The 16,889-nt window shown below is 47.7% G+C and overlaps 2 protein-coding genes across 3 annotated transcripts; one reads left to right on the top strand and one right to left on the bottom strand.

Moving 5' to 3' along the window:
• The first annotated feature begins 651 nt into the window (after positions 1-651).
• On the top strand, positions 652-14,845 carry Ts (Thymidylate synthase). Of its 2 annotated transcripts, XR_013319212.1 has the most exons (8): positions 652-931; positions 1,425-1,552; positions 2,406-2,585; positions 6,455-6,625; positions 7,307-7,407; positions 8,422-8,568; positions 8,756-9,626; positions 13,452-13,586. XR_013319212.1 is itself a non-coding variant. In XM_077684111.1 (7 exons), the coding sequence occupies exons 1-7, from the start codon at positions 876-878 to the stop codon at positions 13,587-13,589; spliced, it is 921 nt and encodes a 306-aa protein (XP_077540237.1). In that variant the 5' UTR covers positions 667-875; the 3' UTR covers positions 13,590-14,845. The 2 variants fall into 2 exon arrangements, 1 of the variants encoding a protein (XP_077540237.1); XM_077684111.1 differs by lacking the exon at positions 8,756-9,626 and having other exon boundaries at positions 667-931; positions 13,452-14,845.
• A 437-nt stretch (positions 14,846-15,282) lies between these two features.
• Positions 15,283-16,824, bottom strand: LOC144152706 (rRNA N(6)-adenosine-methyltransferase ZCCHC4). Its single transcript, XM_077684110.1, has one exon. The coding sequence runs from the start codon at positions 16,703-16,705 to the stop codon at positions 15,341-15,343; it is 1,365 nt and encodes a 454-aa protein (XP_077540236.1). The 5' UTR covers positions 16,706-16,824; the 3' UTR covers positions 15,283-15,340.
• Between the last annotated feature and the right edge of the window lie 65 nt (positions 16,825-16,889).

Here is a 16,889-nt window from a genome sequence, read left to right on the forward strand (position 1 = left end):
GAGACCGGGGCACTGAATGCGCCGGCTACTGCGAGTACTGCTCTTCGGCAAAAAGAGGACCCGGAAGAACCACACAGGGGGCGAAAAAAATGTCATTGTGTCTGATGTTTATTGTAGCTATTTGCTTCCGAGAATGTAAATAATTACCAGATGTGTGCGCCCACCCAAGCGCCCGCGCACGCACGAGAAAAGCATGCGCCGAGCGCTGAACGAGAAGCATAAGCGAAACCGCCTGCGAGCGCCCCGTCTACCGAGCCGGTTGCGACTGCAGCGCCACAGAGAGAAGGATCGGTGGTGGTTCCGGGCAGCGCCGCCCAGTTTTACAACTGAAAATAATCTAGTAACGTTGCCCTGCGCCGGCGTGTGTGTGTGTGTGTGTTATTTATTTGTTACAAAGTGCTTACCTTTCAGAGATGCCCCCGTTACTATCTATCGTTGTTATTCGATAAGGGCACAATGCTTGAGCGTTATTTCAGTATCGTGGTCGTAGCCTAGCGTCATCTTGCGCACACTCGGAGAAGCAAGCTGGCGTAATAAAAAGTAAAACTGGTTAAACTAGTAAAACCAGAAACCGGCCATACACGAAACATTGACGCGCACGTGGCGCAGGCTTTCAAATGTTTGAGTACACCGCGCAGTTGAGACACGAAAAACCGCTGCAACTACAATGCAGACTACATTCTAATTGTGGCGCCGTTGTTACTCTGGCTGCGGAAACAATAGTGAATGTGCACTCCAAAAGAACGCAGCCAAGCCCTAGCCAGGCGTTTACGCGCCTTTTTCATCGCGTTTGTAGTGCCAAATTTTCTTGCTACCATATTACTTGGTTACGGTTTAAGCTAAGCTTTTACTAGTACCAGACCACCCTGAAAACCATGAGCGGAGATCTGAATACTGCGGGGTCGACCAATGCGGAAGCCAACGGGCACATGTGAGCGCATTGCAAGTTCCCGGTGTGGCGATGTTCGCTGGCTTCGCGTTTAGGCTGTGCCTCTCGGCTAACGTGAATACTTAATCGCAATTTAAAAAAAAAAAAAAAAGGAAAAAAAGGAGATCTGGTTATCTATCATGCACAAAGCTCAAATCTGTGTTGTTTTCTTTCTTCATAAAGCTTTCTTTCTTCATAAAGCCTTTTTCGCTCTTCCCCAACCCTCAGAGAAGCATATGCTGGTGACGTATAAATGTTTTTTTTTTCCCGCCAATTAAGAGTTTTATTCCCCTCCTCTGGAATGCTGGCATGGATCTATGTAATGCTATGTAGGAGGAAAGGCGGGAGATTGACCTTTGCAAAGCTCACCGGCTCCACATTTGCAATAAAGTGTGAGCATGTAGCCCAGATGGCTCAGAGCTGGCCAGGAAGGCTTGGATTATAGAACAGCGGAATTGGATTCGTTTTCACGACGGATAACATTCACGTTTTGCAGCCACGACGAGTGCCAATACCTGGACCTACTAAAAGACATCTTGAACAACGGCAAGCGCAAGAATGACAGGACAGGAACGGGTACTCTCTCACTGTTTGGGCGCCAGAGCCGATATTGCCTCGCCGATGGTACGTTGCTTCTTTTTTTAATTCCTTTAGATTCATTGTACACACAAGCCTTCAGTATGCATACCGTACCATAGGTCTCGCAGGGATTGCATGTTACGTGGATGTTGCATTGTCACAACTACTTCTCTTGTCTCCTTTGTTTTTGCACTCCTCTGTACCTCCTGGTTTTCTTGCCTTCATAGGAGCGGTTAACAGAACCTTACACTTGCCGTGGCTGCTGAGTGGCTAAGGCGTTGTGCTGTTAAGCCCAAAGGCTGCGAGTTTGATCCTGGCTGCGGTGACCATTTTTCTGATGAGGTGAAAAACAAGAACGCACATGTGTCAAGTTTTCGGTGCATGTTAAAGGGCCCCAGGTGGCCTAAATTAATCAGGAGGCTTCCAGTACAGCCTCTTTCCACCATGCTTTTTTTTTCTGCCATGTTTCTGCTTTTAATTGTATAGTTTTTACTACACCAGTTATCGTATTTCAGTGCACAATCTATATTTTTCAATAAAACTTTAAACCTACAGCCAATATGTAGCTTCAGCGCTTTAAACACCCAAATTTAAAACACAAGTTTACACTTCTGCCATACCGCCTGTTGGGATCTTGTTGAAAGTCCGCCCTTAGCAACAAATTTTACAACAATCCCTTTTCAGTTGCGGCGCTGTATTGCGCATTGATTCGGAGAGAGTAACGTGAAAGGCACTAGCACTAAGTTTTTCACGTCTGCTAGTCGAATGTGAGTGCTTATGAATACCCGAGTTCATTCAATAGAAAAAACTGAACATGGTGGCATGTTTTTGTTTTTAGCCTCGGGGCACAGTGAGTAGCGGGACGCTTCATTTCACGCCCCGTTTCCGTCCTTGCCAGGCACGATGCCTCTGCTCACCACGAAGCGGGTGTTCTGGCGCGGAGTGGTGGAGGAGCTCCTCTGGTTCCTGAGGGGATCCACCAACTCCAAGGAGCTCTCCGAGGCGGGCGTCCACATCTGGGACGGCAACGGCTCCCGGCAGTTTCTGGACAGCCTGGGCTTCACCGACCGCGAGGAAGGTCTGTGTTTTAAAGGCAAAAGTCTTACCTCAAAGTTCCGAAAGAATGCCCTCCCAAAGTACAGAGACATCAAGTGAAAAACGTGGGATGGGGCGATCTTTCGGGTCAGGTGCGAAAAACTAGAAAAAAAGTGGCCGCACTGCCAACCAAAACTGTGGAGCTATCAAGAAAAAAATACCAGAAATGGGCGAACTTTCGGCTCAAGTGTGGAAAGGACAAATAAGTGGCCGCATCAACAGTTGAATAGATGATTCGCGTTTATTTGGTTCACTTGTCGGCGCTAAAGCCATCGATTTTAGGGTGTGGGCGACCTTTGCGGTCTTTTAGTAAATTGAATATTTCACCCTTAAAAAAGGGGTGGGTGTTCGCTCGGAACTTTACGGTATATCTCTGCTCATGGAACGTGTTGTGAGGTACAGAAAATAGGAGTGCGAGCCAGGGATTGCGTGCCAGAAAAGAGAAACAGCAACGTTTAGAAAAGGCAGGTGGTCGCTGTCGCACGTGCAGTATGAGCCACCTTGAGAGGGGTAGGTACTGGAGAAGGCAAACAGGAGGATTGTGGCTAACGAGCTTAGTAGGGTGCTGTCCATAGTGCTGGTCAAGGGGGTGTGGGCGGAGCCGAAAAGTTTAAGAGAGAGTTCAACAGAAGACCCAACTAGGCTTTTACCTCACATGCCTAGAAGGTTCTGAGCATCCCCCGTAATAGTTCTAAATGTGTCTGCGTTGCTCATGCACTGTTCCATCGTAAATTCTTTTGCGTGTATGTTGAAAGTAAGAAGACGGGTATCTACGCCTCTTGCATTTGGGTGCGCCATAAATCCTTTCGAGTGTATGCTGAAAGTAACAAGACGGGTATCTACGCCTCTTACATTTGGGTGCGCCATAACTGGTGACATCGCAAATTGTGAATGGTGAAATGAGACTTGTAAAGCCTGCATAAATGTTAAAAAAGCAAAAGCAAACTGTAAAGAAGGGACCTGTAAATGCAGGATAAATGTATGTGGGAACTGTAACCGAGAACATGTTCTTCAAAAAGACAAACTTCAGCATTTAAACGTATTAAAAAGGTTGTCTCACTATAACTGGTTGTATGCTTCGTTCCAGTTTTGATGCTGGTCAGCTGTTTTGCCTTGTACAAGTGCAGTCAAAGCAGTCATGTAGACAAACACAAGAGCTATCGTCTTTTTTATAAATACAACTGTGATGAATGGCCACGCGAGTGATTGACCGTGCAATTTAGCCAGCGAGAACGACGAGGACAAGGAAGAGGGGTGGCGCGGGAATGATCGCGGAAGCTGGAACGACAACGGTTGGAAGCCAAGCGGCAGAACAGGGCGCGGTTACGTGGAAACTACCCCGTGAGACTCCTGGTCCACGGGCCACCTTGAGCAGGACTGTCGCTACCCTCCGCCAAGGTTCGAGAGCGCACGTGTAGGCGTTTCCTAGTCAGCACAGCCAAGCGACGCATGGCGCCATCTAGGGGCATTTTTGAAGCTGTGTCTACGTGCATGTGGCCCTCAATTTAATCGCTCAGAACCGCTTGGTCTCGTAGTGTGGTAGTTCCACTCCTGCGAAGCAAACATCCTAACCCGGGTTCAAATCCCGTTGCCGCTTTTTTTTTTTTTTTTTTTTTGCCATATTTGAATATTCACATTTGTTATCACGCATATAATCTATTTATGACATCTTTATGCATTACAAATGGGATTTCGGGTATTTTCGTTGCCTTTTGGTCAGTTTCACCTTCTGCTTCTTGTACGTTCTTGCAACAAAAGCCCTTCTGCGTTTTATGAAGGACACAGGTTTAGCAGAGAGACTCTAGTGCCCACGAAGGGACTAAAGCGTGTGCGCGACCCCGCTCCTATCCCCCCTTTTTCGCCTGCCATCTCTTTTATCCCCTGAACACCCCTTCCCCAGTGCCGAGTAGCAATCCGGGCTCTAAGCCTGGATAACCTCTCGGCCTTTCCTTTCGCTTTTCTCCTCCTCCTCCCTGCGGGTTTTCCCCTTTTAAATCGGTTTCGACTGTTTCTGGTGAATATTTTTTCTACACCATGGTTTTAAACCATTGCAGGTCCATTTCGGCTGTTATTTATTTTAGTTTGGGTGGTTTTGTATGCTTTAGGTACGTTTATGCAGTGATATAACCCCCATAAGCAAGCTCAGGTGTCGGCTGGCTGTACTGACTAGGAAACGCATATAAGCTGAGAGCGTGTCTGGGCACCGTGATCGTGGCGCTGGTGCGCCGACTGCTGACGCTCCGGGCTGGCTGTTAAGTGCTGCCGTTCCTGCTGTTGGAGCCGCTAGAAACAGGTCACGACAGAACATGGCTTATTGGGCATCGCTCTGGGACCTTCCGAACTGCCAGACTAATTGTGTACCTTTAAACTGTTGCCTGTGTTTTCTGCGTGAGCCAAACTCGTCCTGTCTATAACGTCTCGTTGTCTACTATGCTCACGTCCTGTGCTTGTCCTCCATCGTGTTAAATATTGTCTTCAGCGTGGTAACCAGCGTTCGTCTCTGCTGCGTGGTCCTTGGCCCATTCATGACGACGACAAGTGGCGGCAAACGTAAGCGATTACTGACGCAGTCAACTGCGTGATCACTCCAGCTGTCAGCTTTATTTTGCCATGTTGCAAAACTTCAAGGGTGTTTTCTGTATCCACTCCTACGTGACAGCACCACCCTTGCTTTGTTGGCGTTGCAGTCGGTTGTTCTTCAGAATGCGTGACGTGCGGTTTTGCATTGTAGAAGAAAAAATGGCAGGGAACGAGAGAGAAATACCAGCTTTAACAATATCTAGACAAGCAAAGCATCGTTTCCCATAGAACAAATGTCAGAAGAACTGTGAAAGGTGTAATCGTTCAGTTAAAACCAAAATCTTTTACTGGCCCTTGAACGAAGCACTGTATATAATTGATAGAAAGCTGTCGCAGCGCCTAGGCCAAACGAAGGGCAAAAAATGGCCGCGTATCTGCTCCTTTCGTTGCAAATGTCAACGAAAGACGATAGTCGACTGGCACCCCTGTCAAGTAAATGCCTCCCTTCTGTTCCCCGCTCACCTCTCACGCTGTTCCTCTCCCGTCTCGCTCCTCCCAAGATAACACGCTAGGGGTTTGCTCAAGTCAATTTACATTTACTGCATTCCACTGCTGCAAGTCGGGTGACTCAATCCGTACGGTGAAGACGTGTGTGAGTCGAGGCACCCTACTGCAACGTTTAGAGATCCACGTTGCTGTAGTCTACGAGCATTCTAAACAAAACGTGGAACCTATCTAGTGGAACCTTTCGTTACTGTTGCCATCTGATTTCTTAAATGCCGCCAGGAGCGCGGGCAACAGCAGGCGACGATTTTCTGCAGTTGCTATCGCAACATCCTAGCATCCGTTAATTGTTTAATAAAGGAACACTGCAAATATCAATTATGTATTGACGTTATCCCTTATATTTGCATAATGTGTTGTTGTTCAACAATGCTGGCAAGTACAAACATTAACACCGGACTAAGACATTTAGATTTGGCTGCGGGTATATAAGACTATTGCACAGATTCAGTTTCACTTTGGTCGGGTGGCTGAATCAAGTCACAGATGGACAGACAGACATACAGACAGACAAAAATTTCTGCGTTTAAGTAGCCCAAGAAAGACTATCGTCTTTAAAACTTCTAGTGCAGGGTCTAGTGATATAGGGTCTAGTGATATAGCTAATCCACATACTCCTCGCATGGATCAGTTTTTGTCATCAGTGCCTAAGGAACGCGGTTTCTTATGTTCCTCTCACATTTGTCAGAATTCTGAAAAAGTTTTCTTTCCAGGCTTTAAATCTGTGATCACAAGGCCATGGCTGATGTCGACCCTTTGACCTTGCAGGTGACCTCGGTCCTGTGTATGGGTTCCAGTGGAGGCACTTTGGTGTGCCGTACCGAGACATGCACACAGACTACGGAACAGAGGGCATAGACCAAATCACAAACATTATCAACACCATCAAGAGCAACCCGGATGATCGCAGAATCATTCTCTGTTCATGGAATCCAGCAGGTGCGTAATATTTGTGTCGGACTTTTACAAAAGCCAAAACAATGCAGGGTGGTTTTGAAGACTCAAGAGGGAGATAGCAAACATGGAAAGCACACATGGTTCGATCCCAGCCCTGCTTGGCAGCTGCTTTTTCACGGCAAAGCTGTAAGCGTAACATTTTGTGCTTTTTTTTTTGTTTGTGATAGATGTTGTCAGACAAAAACGTTTTGCAGCTGAGCCAGCGACGTCTGATGATGCAAATCATGCAACCCGGATGTTCCTGTGTGTGTGCCTGAAACCAATATTTCCTGTTTCGTCATGTGAACCCGCGAAGCGACGCAGATAAAGAGGGCTTCGGAACAGCAACGAAAATGTGATGAAGGATTACGGACAAAACGACATGCACACCTTTAGTGGAAAACATGATGTCTTCATTGATACCGTAACTACAAACGATGTCACCTCAAGTTGCGACCTCGCATCCAGTTGGTGACACCAACACGCTTGGCATCACTGTGCAGTGAAGCAACAGAGACTGAAATGAGAAGAGGTGTCCTGACTGAAATCATTCTTGTATACTGAAATCGGCCGCTTATTCAGACACCAGCAAGAGCATTGCTGGTCATTCATGTTACATTAAATGTCTTGTGAAGGCTGTTATTCTTCGCTGTTTTTTCTTTTGTGCTTCCCCCTGATGAACAGATCTGAGCAAGATGGCGCTGCCTCCGTGCCACTGCCTGGCGCAATTCTATGTCTACGAGGACGAGCTGTCGTGCCAGCTTTACCAGCGCTCGGCTGACGTGGTAGGCCTTTACTTTGAACTGTCCTGCCCAGCCCACTTTTCCTGATTCTTTATTGCAGCGTTGTTGTGGTACTAACCCGGCTCTTGAGGTCTAATTGTCTCATTTGAGTTGCCCTGAAACATGTTTCAAATGTTGCGAGTAAATTTTTGCCTCCTCAAGTCAAAATGCCCTTTCCCTTGATGCCCTTGCTGCGTCCGTCCTCAAGGGCATCGGATTCAAATGCCGTTTTTTTCCCCAAACAACAGCGAACTCACAATTAATACGCTGCGAAGTTTTCCAGCACTTTCGTGCGCCCTTTTGAATCTGCACCATTTTCTGCGGCCTTGGTGCACTGTGGTCACTTTCACACACTGCGGTGCCCACGTTCTTGCTATTGGTCAACTGTTCTTGTGTGCTTCCAGTAACATGTAAATGCCATCTTTGCATTTTGTTAATTAGTGCTGCCTGTGGCACGCTTACACGTTATGTTCATCCTTTCTTTCTTTCTTTTTCTTTTTTTTTCAAGGTATCTTGTTAGTATATAGCATGTTGCAAGACAGACAGAAAAAAATTGTATAGGCTCCTGTGGTTCGCAGCTCTTTTGTGTATCAGCAGTGTGTGTGCGTGCCAAAGCATTTGAGCCCATAAACCTTCCGCCATGAATACGAAACAACTGAACTACACATACAGATTGACAAAACCGCCATCTGCAACTTGCAGCCCCCTTCATTTGAGCTCTGTGTGTCTGCCGCACACTTCACAAACTTGGCTTCACTGGAGGATGCAGCAATTGCTACAAACATATCAGCTGCTTGATTTTTAATTAGGGAGTAATTGCGTTGCTTGCATTGCCACTAAAAATTTGTCGTCCCTTATCTTTCTGCCTCACTTTTTTCTCCCTGGTTAGCCTGATGATGAAAGTTTCTTTTGCGAAGTGCCCCTTTTCTCGCGGTGTCCACTTTGGTATACATTTTCAACCGAAACTGTTGGCATTCGGTGCATGCTGCAAACGTTTCTTTTTCCTCTCCTTCCCAGGGCTTGGGTGTGCCGTTCAACATTGCCAGCTATGCACTGCTGACTCACATGATGGCCAAGGTGACGGGAAAACGGGCCAGTGAATTTGTGCACACGACGGGCGACACGCACATCTACGTCAACCACGTCGAGGCCCTCAAGAAACAGGTACTATACCCAGCTCTGTTGCAGTTCAAACGCTGTTGCAACTCAGAGTAACAGTTCGCCGTCGAAACGTACCTCCACGCTTTGGCTTCGGTGACTAACCCAAAACGTATTTGGGATGATTCTCGGTCCACTTGTGTGCAAGAGTAAGCAGAAATTTGGCCTTATCGACTCACCGCCTGTATCGCAGTTCCACTTTCAGCTTTTTGCTAACAGAAGCATCTCAACGAGGATACCGAACGAGGATACAGAGGATGCCTTCATACTTCAACGAGGAATATGAAGACTGGCACCAGGTATACACTGCTTGCTTGGTGAACACTGGCAACGGACAACAGTGGTGGTGACACAGCTGCGCAGCTGACATTCCTTGCATCGTCAACAACGGCAGAGTTTGCAGCGAACGTTACAGGGTTGGGACCTTGCATACCAGTGGTTGCCGTCGCATCGCCGCATTGTTGGGAATGAAGCAGCAGCTGGAATGGCACCAACCACCCGGAAGAAAACAGATAGCCAAAAAACTGCCGTCTTGCCTTCTTCACTAATGCAAGCTTCTTGATTCATGGAGTAATCACAGACACCCTCAACTGGAGATCACACCCATTCCAGTCTGGGCGGCCTCTCAAGATGAGCTGTGGCAGTCCTACACTGGCTTCGTTACCGACGTCGACTGCACTACACTCCAGCACCCTCAACAAGATGGCGAGACGATGCAAATGGAGACTGCAGCAGCAAGTGTGTGCAATGTGAAGAGGACAAACAAGCATCGCGTCAACACTACCTCGGCTTTAACGGCGGCCCCAGAGACACTGGACGCATTTCTCAGCCAAGTGATCTCAAAGCCTTCTGCTGAGCAAAGGCCCTCCCGCTTCACTCATGGTCTGAGCACATCTCCATCACAATGTATAGACCTCCGATGCTTCCTGGCCACTCAAAGACTCTGGATGACCAGCAGGACCACCTCCTTTGACCATATAGCCTGTCCAAAACCAGTGGGACACTATATACCCTCTGCCTCTTCAGCCCTTGGTCGTCTTTCTGTCCTCACCCTCCCAAACACGGTGAGATGCGGGCGCTACAACCACGCATCCTAGCGTTGCTTTAACATTTTCTTCCCTAAATGAAGCATTCTTTTTCTCCGTCTCAAATCACGGGAATTTATTTTTAGGTGATTGTGATATATAACACGAAAACACGGTGCACCGTACACCTAGCACCTGGGTCATGCGTCCGCCCAGCCCAACATTGGGCTGCAGGGAGGCTGCAAGTGAACAGCATAAGGCAGCACTGTGCTGAAAAGACCTGCGTTGGCTGCTGTACCAACGCCGCCTGTGTAATCCTTGCCTAACGTGCGAGCGAAAAATGGCCAAACAGCCACTCTCCTGTTGCTCTCTCCTACCCTTTCGCGCTCCATAGACTTCCTACGTGCTTTCATGTCCGCCAGCCAGCACCGCTTCTCGGAAACTATGCAAAATAGTTGACAGTTCGTCTAGCGTTCCCCAGGCGGCGCTCCGACACCTTCGAGCTAAGGTTACAGAACACGCTGCAGGAGTGGGTGAAGTGTTTGCGACACGTGAGCAGTGACATCCACCGGCGCGCGCCACATACCGGATGAGTGCCTGGACTAAGCGTCCCTACCACTCCCATTGGAAAGTGGGCGACGCGTTAGGCAATGTTTATACAGGCGGCGTTGGCTGTACAGCAGCAGGCCTTATCCAGGTGGCATTGGCTCTCTTCAGCTGACCTTTTAACATGGGTCATTTTTGGCAGCGAGTGCGTTCCACTTTCCCCCTTTAGACGGCTTCGTTTCCGTCTACGCAGACAGTCCGCCATGTCAAGCCCCGTTCCAATTCGAATGAAGCAGTCAACAGATGGTGCGTTCCAATTTACCGTTTAGACAGCTTCGTTGCCGTCTTCGCGGACAGTACGCCATGTTAAGCCCCGTTCCAATTTGAACGAAGCAGTCAACGAAGACTGCTTCAAGGAGACAGCATCGAAGTCAGCAACGATGCAGGCTACCTTCCTGTCTAAACTAATAAGTGACGCCAGCGCCACCTTTTTGCGTATTAATGTTAAAACAAAAGCACTTGTTCCTTTATTTAAATATTTAGTATAAGTTACTAGTGATGAAGATGACTTTGTAATTTTTTAATTACGTAACATTTGTAATAACAACGGTAATAATAGTTACGAAACCTGCGGCTTGCGCAAGTCAAAATGTCTGCTATGACGCTGTCGTCTGCGCTGGTGTTGCGCTTGCGACCGCGGCGCCGTTCCAATTTTATTCCTTTAGACGTCTAGTTAGACTGCTTCGTAGGCTGTCTACGAAGCTGTCCGCGAATTGGAACGCAGCCAGAGGCTGCTTCGAGGAGGCAGCATGGAAGTCGGCAACAATGCAGGCTACCTTCGTGTCTGGACCACTAAGTGACGCCAGCACCGCCGTTTTGCGTACTAATGTTGTGACAAATTACCTTGTTTCATTGAAATATTTAGTATAGTTTACTTGTGGTGAAGGTGCTTTTGTTTAGTTCTTAAATCACATAATGTTTGTAATAATAACGGTATTATTATAACGGAACCTGCGGCTTGCGTTCTCAACATGTCTGCTACAAAGTTGTCTGCGCTAATGACCGCTGCGTCATCCCAATTTTGCTTCCTTTAGACGTCTAACTATACTGCTTTGTAACCTGTCTGCCAAGCGGTCCACGAATTGGAACACAGTCAGTGACTGGTGCAGACTGGACTGACCATGAAAACCTGCACAACCGGGCAGCAACACAGTTGGGGGAGGTCACGGCATGCAAAACCAACAAGATGGACTCTGATCTCTCGGGCAAGGAAGAAGCAACGGTGGTCACTCCACAGCAAAGGCCAAGGCATGATTAACGTGCTGGCTACCTTGTCGGGTGCTAGGGGGCTGTGAGCATGCGATTCCCCAAACAGACTGTGTCACAATCGTGCTCCAACGGCTGCCACGCATTGGTCAGCCTGAGTACCTTGATAAGGGAGAGCGGGGAACACCTTCCAGCATGGCAGTAACAGTTGTGCCACGCTTTATGCGGGAAGTTCATTATACTCGTGCCCTCTATGTTATCGATTGTAGTTGGGACTGACTACACCACTGGTTTTGTGCGCCTCTTGATGGCACGAACTTCATGTACAGGGCGCGGCCAGCGCAGTTGTGTGTAAGCACTGAAGTTGTGGTGCTCTGTCGAAGTATTAGAACTCAGTTCTCGAGGGCACGCATGCAAGATGCAGCCGAAAGTTTGTTTTGTAATTTGTCTTCTAACACATCTGAAGCATGGATTTACATAAATCAACATTGTTTGTCGTCTAGTTTTTATTATTATTTTTTATTATTATTCTTTTTTTTTTTTTTTTTTTGCTAGGATAAATATGCCGAAAGCGACCCTCTGTAACAAATGTGACCCTCCAGGAGTGAAAGACATATTTAAAATTTTCTGTGTGCAGCAATGCATGCTTTGACAACACAGTTGGAATGCGTTTTGTTGCACCGCCGTGGCTAGATTGTGGGAGGACCCGTAGCAGAGGACGCGCAGCTATTTCCGCATCTGGCGCTGATCGCGCATGTTCCGCAATATTCCCGCGACGCCCGTTGTGGCGCTCTGCCGAGCATGGCCACGCACTTCGTGTTACCTCTAACAGTGGCCGCGCCTGTACACTGCGCGTCTGCTGAATAGAAAAGAATTGGTGCCCCCTATTGGCTTAACGAATGCTCCACACTCATCCTAAGCTGCCTTTCTACTAGGTGAAGATATAGTAGCACACTAAAGGTTTAGTGCTCTATTGGAACCGCCTCATCCCCAGCCACTTGGGAAGTGTGAGTGGAGTGATTAATTGTTTCATGGTGAACGAAAAATACCTCTGACAGCCCATGCAGTGCTACACACGACATGAATGTACAAGCATGCATGGCCTCAATATGCAGGACGGACACACGAAAGGTGTTGTGTAGTTTTTAAGTGCAGAGCACTTTAGGGGCTCGCCTTGTCGTCGTAGCTCGCTGTAACGGTCGATGTCAAACGACTGCCGGAATCAGGCGCCGCCGCACCATAACGGACCCAAGTAGAGCCTGGCGTTCCGTCGTAGGGCGTCCTGTGGCAGCTCCAAAAACCAAGCAGTTTAAATAGTCATAACCATTTGAAACTCATGAAATGCTGGTGCTTCTCAACATTTCCCCGTTGTTTAGCGCAAAAAAAAAAAACAAACAAAAAGAACTGCAGGTACACTTGAGGCAAAATAAACGTAATTAACTGGCAGCGCCCGTGTTCATTTAGTTCGGAACGCTCGTTGGGTTGGTTTTTACGATAGTAAGCGAAAAAAAGTGACAGTGCATCGCCGGCACGTGCGGGAGGAAAAGCAAGCACAAAAAGAACAGAACTCCCGCTGGCGCTGTTTCAAGCAGGGGGCGTGCGAGCACTCTGGGGGCGGGAAATTTGAATTGCTTTTGGGTGGTAGCAGTGAGCGGATAATGGCTCTGCAGCCCATTATGGCGAATCACTTTCTTCTCTGCACTTCTGCCAACTTTCACGTTGAGCGGAAATAATTTTTTTGAAAAGGTATTTCTGGGACCCTTTAAGGCTTGCTTGATTTCGAATTCAAAGCAAGTGAACAGCATTTAAAACCTCGAGGTCGGCCTCAAGTATTAGTGTGTGAAGCACACAATTTGAATTAGTAGGCTATCGCAATGTGGTGCATAGGCAACACGTCTCCACTGACGTAAGTTCTTTGGAGGCTTTGGATCACACGGGCGTGTGATGATGATTTTAGATAAACGTAGTCAAGCCTGCGCACTGCCTTTGCAAGGAACAAGTCTTGAAGCTGTTTCAGTTTCTTCTCTCCATTGCTTCTTTTCTTCTTTTCAGCTTGAACGAAAACCACGGCCTTTCCCGAAATTGGTAATCAAGCGCGACGTTACCGACATCTTTGACTTCAAGGCATCCGACTTTGAGCTCGTTGGCTACAACCCCCACCCAACTATCAAGATGGAAATGGCACTGTAGTGCGCCACACCATTCAAAAATCCTGTTGGCGTCATTTTTTTTTTTCAACGTTGGTAACTGCTGGAAACGCTCTGCTGGAAAACTGGAAAACTGCTGGAAACGCTCGAGGATCTCAGCCCAAAGATTTTGCAAATGCTATTCTTGACATTCAAGTTGCATTTATGTTTTTCGCAGTCAGGGTCCGATGAAAAGCTGTGGTTTTGTAAGCCCTTGCTTGTGTGTGTCAGCATTGTTTTAGATTCTATCAAGCCGACGACCGCTTCAGTATTTGCATAAGTCGCACGTTTCTGACGCGGCTTTTACATCAACACTGCATTTATTATGCTCAGGGAGTTAGTAATGCAATCTGCTCCAACTATTTTCTGAGTGCTACATCCGTCTTTTTGCACGGATTGAAAGAAACCAAATGCCGAAATGAAGTGAGCTTTCGGTCCCAAGATGTTGGGAATGAGGTGTTTTGTCCAGCATTTACATTCTAAAAAACAAGAATAGAACGAAATAGAAGGCAAACTTTGTAAGCTAAAAATGTCAATAGCTAGAGCCTATGTGGCTCATTTAAATCCCATAAGCTTGGAAGAGGTTTCTCCATCATAGCTCTCACAGTAGCAGTATTTCCCACTAATTTTTCTCAGCACAAAAAAAAAAAAAATGCAGACAGACCTTTGGGCTAATGGCATAGTGGTACTAAAGGTATCGAAAGCTGGAGTCTGTTCTGTACCATCAAAATTACTTAACGCAATATTTTTCCTCTTGTCATCTTTGTAATTTTTTTTAAAAGCCTGTGACTTGGGGCGATACAACACTGCCACTGAATGCAAAGCAATGCCCTTTGGCTCAAGCATAAATGTCAAGCATAAAAAACATTTACAATGCCATAACGAGATAGAAACTGCAGCACTCAGGCTGCTTTACAAATTTATCAAGCTGCGCTGATGCTTGTTGTCTTGTACGAATCGCTTCGTCCACCTGCACAGTTAATTGCAGTATTATTGTCTGTGAACGTTAAACTACGAAGCAGTCGTTTTATGCACTTCTGGTCAGATCTACCCCCAGTAGTGACATGAATGTAAACTGCTGCATGCATTTTTTGCCCTTTTGATCTGCCTGTTGTTGCTTTGTCCAATTTTTTTTTTCATTTGAAATACCGTTTGTTGCGTTTGTGCAGTAAACTTTACATTCTTTGGCGTTTGAAAGGAGCCTTTCCCTTTGTCAAAATTGTCGCAGCAGGAGTTCAGCCCCCAAAATAAATACTGCCCTGCTTTTAGCGAACACCAAGTTAGCTGGAATGTGGCAGCATTCACTTGTGGTTTGGCAAGTTTTGCGAACAGAGAAGTGAGGAGTTTAATTAAAAGTCTATCAAGAGAAAGGGAAGCTGTGCAGAGCATTGCAATCGTGACCCGAGTTGTCCACTCTTTACCATACTGGGAAAGTGCAAGCAGTTGGTGGATTGACAAAATGTTTGGTAAGAATTACTGCAAACCCAGGTAGTGTTGTTAAATAGGCAGGTCCTGAAATGCATATTCTAGGACGACAGAAGCATCACTCTCTGGATGTTAGCGACCCATACATGAAGTCTGCACTACACCACACCCTTCTTAACAAATGCCTCTGCTTCCTGTAGCGATAGATTTCTTGCAGATATCGCAATGCTTGCCGTGGCAACTAACTTGATGACTTTAGTACACTTCCCGGCTTGATGTAAAACATCATTTTACTCAACGTTTTTCACAGCATGTCAACCAACCACGCAGTCACTTTTTCCGTTTCTTGCCACCAGTGACGCGTGCTGGCTCACAATTCCGCTTCTTTTTCAGGCTTTTGGAGTTCACTCTTTCCCTTTGTGGGCACGCAGTACTCTTGTGGCCGGTCTCCTTGCAAACGAAACAAGTGATTCCCTCCGACTGGCAGTTGTGGTCACGGGGCACACATCTATCACACAGCTGGCAATGCTCGTTTGCGTCTTTCACACACACCTTGCAGTCGTCACAGTGCCTGTAAAGACCACCATCTTTCGATGTGCAGTCACTGCAAAGGTCACAGTGCCTGTTGTGACGCCCCACCCAACGGTCGCACTTGACACAAAACACGTAGTCACTTTTCGGAAGCGAGATCTTGTTCAGAGGGACGTCCGTAAAGATTCTCACGGGAGAACCTTTAGCCCGTTTGCCAGAGGAAACATTGAATGCCTCGTGGTTTTCGTAGCCGACTGCGTAGTCGAGCATCTGCAAACCGGGCATCGCCGATGTGATACGCTTCTCGTTAAAGTAGGGGAAAAACCAGAATACGTTGGGCTTGCAACCCCGTGACGTCGCCTCCTGAACGATTCGCTCGAGAGTCCTCGCGACGGCGTCGACGAGACCGCCGAACGGCGGGTCGACGACGATCGCGCACCGCGAACCCGAAACGAAACTATCGCGCAGGGCGGTCTCCGACGGCTCGCCGCGGAAATGGAAGTTGTTGAACATGTTGAACCAGCAGAACTCGGCCGGAGAGTAGAACTGTTCGTACGCTTGCTCGATGTCCAACAACACGCTGCGCACATCGGGTGCGTACTCCCGTAGATGTTCGTACAGGGAAGGGGTACCCAAGCAGACAACGCTGTCGAAGTCGAGTCGACGCAACGTGTCGACGAGGAAGCGAACGCAGGAGTCGTCGAAGAAGTACTGGGCCTTGGTGGCGTTGTTCGTGTCGGCATGCAGAAGCCGGCTGGGCCGGCGCAGATCGCGGTCCGAGATGGGATTTCTAAACGAATGACCGAGGTGGTGCTTGTTCATCTCTCCCTTGGAAAGCAACGCGCGGCAGCAGAAGTACCGTTCGACGGGTTTGCACCCCGAAAGCTTCAGCGACCTAGAGTAGAGTTGCTCGTGCGTGAAGCTTGGCAGGACTTCCTTCTTCACGACGTTCCATTCTCGAGTACACCGCGAAGATTCGTCTTTCCAGACGAAAAAGTTGCAGTCCTTGCGTCGTCTGCATGCGGAACATGCGTAGAAAGGGCGCGCGTCGTTTTTGCTGCATGTGCCCACTCGCATGAACAGCAGGCCGGGACCATGCTTACAGCAAGGAATGCGGTCTGAGTCGTCGCACAGAAGCTCTACTGCATTATTTGCAGTGTTCATAGCGTCTTTAGCACTTTAGCAAGGGTTTGATTGCCGCAAAACACGGCTGCTGCCAAAATCTTCTGCACCCACGTCACAGAAACAGGGAGGGAGAAAACCGTAAACAACATTGTGCATGCCGGCTGCTAAGCCTGCTGGCTAGTTTCGAATTGAGCAAACATTTTTTGTGTTATTATTGAGCACG

The sequence above is a fragment of the Haemaphysalis longicornis genome, unplaced genomic scaffold (genome assembly GCF_048455015.1).
Source record: "Haemaphysalis longicornis isolate Haplotype H1 unplaced genomic scaffold, Haemaphysalis longicornis Haplotype H1 scaffold_9, whole genome shotgun sequence".
Taxonomy (NCBI): Eukaryota; Metazoa; Arthropoda; class Arachnida; order Ixodida; family Ixodidae; genus Haemaphysalis; species Haemaphysalis longicornis.